Source organism: Mus caroli, chromosome 19, assembly GCF_900094665.2.
Source record: "Mus caroli chromosome 19, CAROLI_EIJ_v1.1, whole genome shotgun sequence".
Lineage (NCBI taxonomy): Eukaryota > Metazoa > Chordata > Mammalia > Rodentia > Muridae > Mus > Mus caroli.
The window spans coordinates 14058039-14062269 of NC_034588.1; the positions used below are offsets into that span (position 1 = coordinate 14058039).

Below are 4231 nucleotides of genomic sequence, written 5' to 3' on the forward strand. Positions count from 1 at the left end.
GATTTATTTATTTATTATATGTAAGTACACTATAGCTGTCTTCAGACACACCAGAAGAGGGCATCAGATCTCATTACGGGTGGTTGTGAGCCACCATGTGGTTGCTGGGATTTGAACTTCGGACCTTTGGAAGAGCAGTCGGGTGCTCTTACCCACTGAGCCATCTCACCAGCCCTCCCCTTTTCTTTATAAGGCGTGTTCCTCGACATTAAACCTTGAACCTTGAACAGACTAGCATGTCTTGGTTCCATTATTTCTCAACCCGCCTAGGCTCCCTCTTTTCTTCCAGATTCCAAGATGCCTTCCAGGCTCGAACCCGGACATGTGAGCCGCTGGTCGGCCTCAACATATAATGTAGGAAAAAAGTAAAATCAATCCTAGACTTAACCATACACATTCTTTGCTAGCACACCAAACATTTAAAAAAGAAATCAACACAAATTTCATACAAATTTGTGGTAGAAAGTAGCTGGCATAAATTAACCCTTCAGAAGACCTTTATTCAGAAAAAGACAGAGTTTGATGATCGTGGGCAACCATGATCACGCCCAGGACAACTTAGCCTTCAGGCCAATGACGAGCTTCATTACAGAGATAGCTGTTGTGAATAGCATGATGGAATCCTGAAGGGGAAAAAAGCATCAATTCCCAAGACCAAAGAAAAATAACGACTTCTAATGAGGTATGGGGGGTGTATAAGGAGAAGCATTCTATGCGACCAAGCCAAAGTACAAGGAGCCAAGTAGAAACTAGACACAGGTAAAGTATTTCAAAGTTACTTTCAGTATGAGTGTCAAGAGATTGAGGCTGAAGTGTCTTACAGTTACAGCAAGCAAGTGCTTTTCAATTGTTTGGACTAAGTAAGAGATTACCAGGGGAGTGGTCCAATGTGGGCCAGAGAAGACAAATTTTTCAACTCATTTTATGAAGCCATAATTAACTTGATAACAAACAGAGAAACACACACACACACACACAAAAAACCCAAATATTTGCATTTGTTACCCAGAATTAACAAGCACTAAAAGCTAATTATTAAAAACTCATAATTTCTGGAGCTGGAGAGATGGCTCAGCAGTTAAGAGCACAGACTGCTCTTCCAGGGGTCCTGTGTTTAATTCCCATCAACCACATGGTGGCTCACAACTATCTGTTATGGGATCCAGTGCACTCTTCTGGTGTGTCTGAAGACAGCAACACTGTACTCATATACATTAAATAAATAAACCTTTAAATAAACAAACAAACAAATCTCACTATTTCCAAGATGTCCTTTTTATAAAAAGAAATTATAAAAACTAGCATCAAGCTGTCTTATTTCAGTACACTATCAGGTAGTGATATCAGACATGGTTTTTGTCTTTACCAGTAACTAGAGCACTAGACAACAATTCACTTGTAAATAGAGAATAGTGTTCCAGTACACAATGACTTGATCTGAAAGTTAAAATCTTTAGCAATAATGAGTTTAGTTTAACAGTAAAACCCAAACCCAGAGGACAATAATGTATGGCTAACACAAAATGATCACAAAATGTAATACACCTCAAAAATATTAACCCAGAATTCCTCCTGTCAAAAGGAAATGCAGGGACAAAGAGTGGAGCAGAGACTGTAGGAAATGCCATCCAGAGACTGCCTCACCTAGGGATCCATCCCATCTGCAGACACCAAGCTCAGACACTATTGCTGATGCCAAGAAGTGCTTGCTGACAGGAACCTGGTATAGCTGTCCTCTGAGAGGCTCTGCCAGAGCCTGACCAATACAGATGTGGATGCAAGCAACTAAACATCGGACTGAGCATGGGGATCCCAATGGAAGAGTTAGGAGAAGGAATAAAAGAGCTGAAGGGGTTTGCAACCCCATAGTAAGAACAACAATATCAATTAACTAGATCCTCCCCCCCCCCCCGACACACACACAAAGCTTCCGGGGAATAAACCACCAACCAAAGAATACACATGGTGGGGACCCACAGCTCCAGCTGCATATGTAACAGAGGATGGCCTTGTCGGGCATCAATGGGAGGGAGCCCCTTGGTCCTGTGGAGGTTGGATGACCAAGGGTAGGGGAACGCTAGGGTGGTGAAGTAGGTTGGTGGGTTGGGGAGAACCCTCCCTCATACAGGCAGCGGGGAGAAGGGAGAGGATGGCAATTTGTGGAAGGGAAACTGGGAAGGGAGATAACATTTGAAATGTCAATAAATAAAATAACAAATAAAAAAAAAGAAAAAAGAAATGAATAATAATATTGATAACAGACTTGGTCCAGCAATGAAGAAACTATTCTCTCTTGTTAAACTCTTAAGTGCTCACATACTGACTCAAAGAGAACTGATTCAGGGTTTTCTTATCTCACACTTTAGTATTTATCACCACTTCCTTCAACACATAGTCTGCTTAAATTCCTTATTATTCAAGAATTACTAACAAAATAACTAGCCATCGACATTGTTTTCAAAGAATTCTCTTATTTTAATAGTTATATATACTGGTGAGCATCCTTGAAAATACACTTGAAATCGTTCACACCTTCTAATACGAAACAGGCAGCTTAGGATATTTGAAGAACAGAATATTTATTTTGGAGAGAGAAGAATTATTAGCAACACTCCTCTCCCAACCACCACAAAGGTTCTTTCTTCCAAGAACATTATTTACTTGGGAAAAATTATAATTTTAATTTTATAAATAAAAGCTAAATTATATAACAAAAAGGATCACACAAATCTTAAGCATCAAAGCTAATAAATCATTTGTGCCTTAATCTAGCCCCACCATGCATAAGAAACACTGGTAATATATGACAATTACTATTTAATTGATATGAACATTACATATTAATGATGTATTAGTATTTAATAAAAACAAAATCTCACCTTTTTGTAGATAGCCATTTTATCAGAATCTAACACAATTATATTCCTTAGCTTTGCATTTATTTCAGTGACTAAAGGTTTCATAATCATCTCAGAATCAAGCCCTAGGGGAATAAAACAATAAATGATTGTTCTGTCTTCTTCAATTTGTTAATATTAAATATATTTTATGAGATGTTATTACCTTCAATTTTAATTTCAGAAATGTTTTGTTTCTGATCCTGAATAAAAATCTGTAGACAAGATAATTCTGCCAAAAGCTGCAAGGTAATAATATCTTCATTCGTGGGTAGCTTTAAAGCTACAAAACAAAAATCACATTGTAACAACACAAGGAAAGGTTTAGAAATTACCACACTACACATAGAAGGCAGATAAAATATCACCATAAGTAATCAGATTTACAATTCAACTATAAGCGAAAATAAATTATTCCCTACTGAATTGTGAACACTATAAAAAACAATTACCTAATGAATACAAAAACAAGCAGGCCAAAGAATGGTCCTAGAGGTGACTAATCCTTTGAAACTGAGAAACCATACCAATAACTGAATCTTTGAGACACCATCATCATGGAAAGCAGAGGTGCTCATTATTCTAAATGATAACAGATAGAGCATCTCTAGTGCGAAGTTTCAAATGCTCCAAAATCAAAGGATTTTGGAACATCACTATTATACTCAAGGACATTTGGATTTGAGGGCATCTTCAATCCTAATCTGCACCCTGATTAAAAAGAAACCATGATAATACTCAAATGCTGCCAGTTACATTTTTCAAATCTGAAATATCATACACAAACTTTAAATTAAATATTTCTCATCTAATTTACAACTTAAATCTATTATAACATAAGCAATTTTTCTTTAATAGTAATCAGTTTCCTTTATTTCAGTTTTCTAAAATTAACCTGGTATCTGATGAATCATTTTAGATTATTTGTCTAATTAAAAGGAGCCTAAAATTACTGTTTCAATTGGTGACAAAAACAAAAAATAAACTTAAAAGAAATATACCAAGTTTTTTAATGATGTCCCCTTTGTCTTCCGGCTCTGCAGCAGGCACTGAGGCAGATTTTTCCCTTAATTCCGGAAGAATATTATTAAGATAATTCATTGTATTCAGAAGTGCTTCAGTGTGTAAATGAATATCCAAAGAGGAAAAATTCACCTATGGAACAAAACTGACTTTAGTACTAGGTCAATAAAAATCTGACTTGATGGTTTTAATAATACCATATGTTTTGTGATATAAAACACATGATTTACCCAGAAGATGTTCCAACTTGTAATAAGGACACATGCTCCACTATGTTCATAGCAGCCTTATTTATAATAGTCAGAAGCTGG

At 36.5% G+C, this 4231-nt stretch overlaps 1 protein-coding gene across 3 annotated transcripts in view; it reads right to left on the reverse strand.

The window, feature by feature from the left end:
• The window catches only part of Vps13a (vacuolar protein sorting 13 homolog A), a 168703-nt gene that overhangs the window by 88083 nt on the left and 76389 nt on the right, over positions 1-4231 (reverse strand). For all 3 annotated transcript variants that reach the window (XM_021151796.1, XM_021151798.2, XM_021151797.1), the window contains exons 29-31: positions 3899-4052; positions 3064-3180; positions 2880-2983 (exon numbers count right to left, since the gene is read on the reverse strand). In XM_021151796.1, the coding sequence (XP_021007455.1) occupies positions 2880-2983; positions 3064-3180; positions 3899-4052 (375 nt within the window). The remainder of the gene's footprint in view (positions 1-2879; positions 2984-3063; positions 3181-3898; positions 4053-4231) is intronic.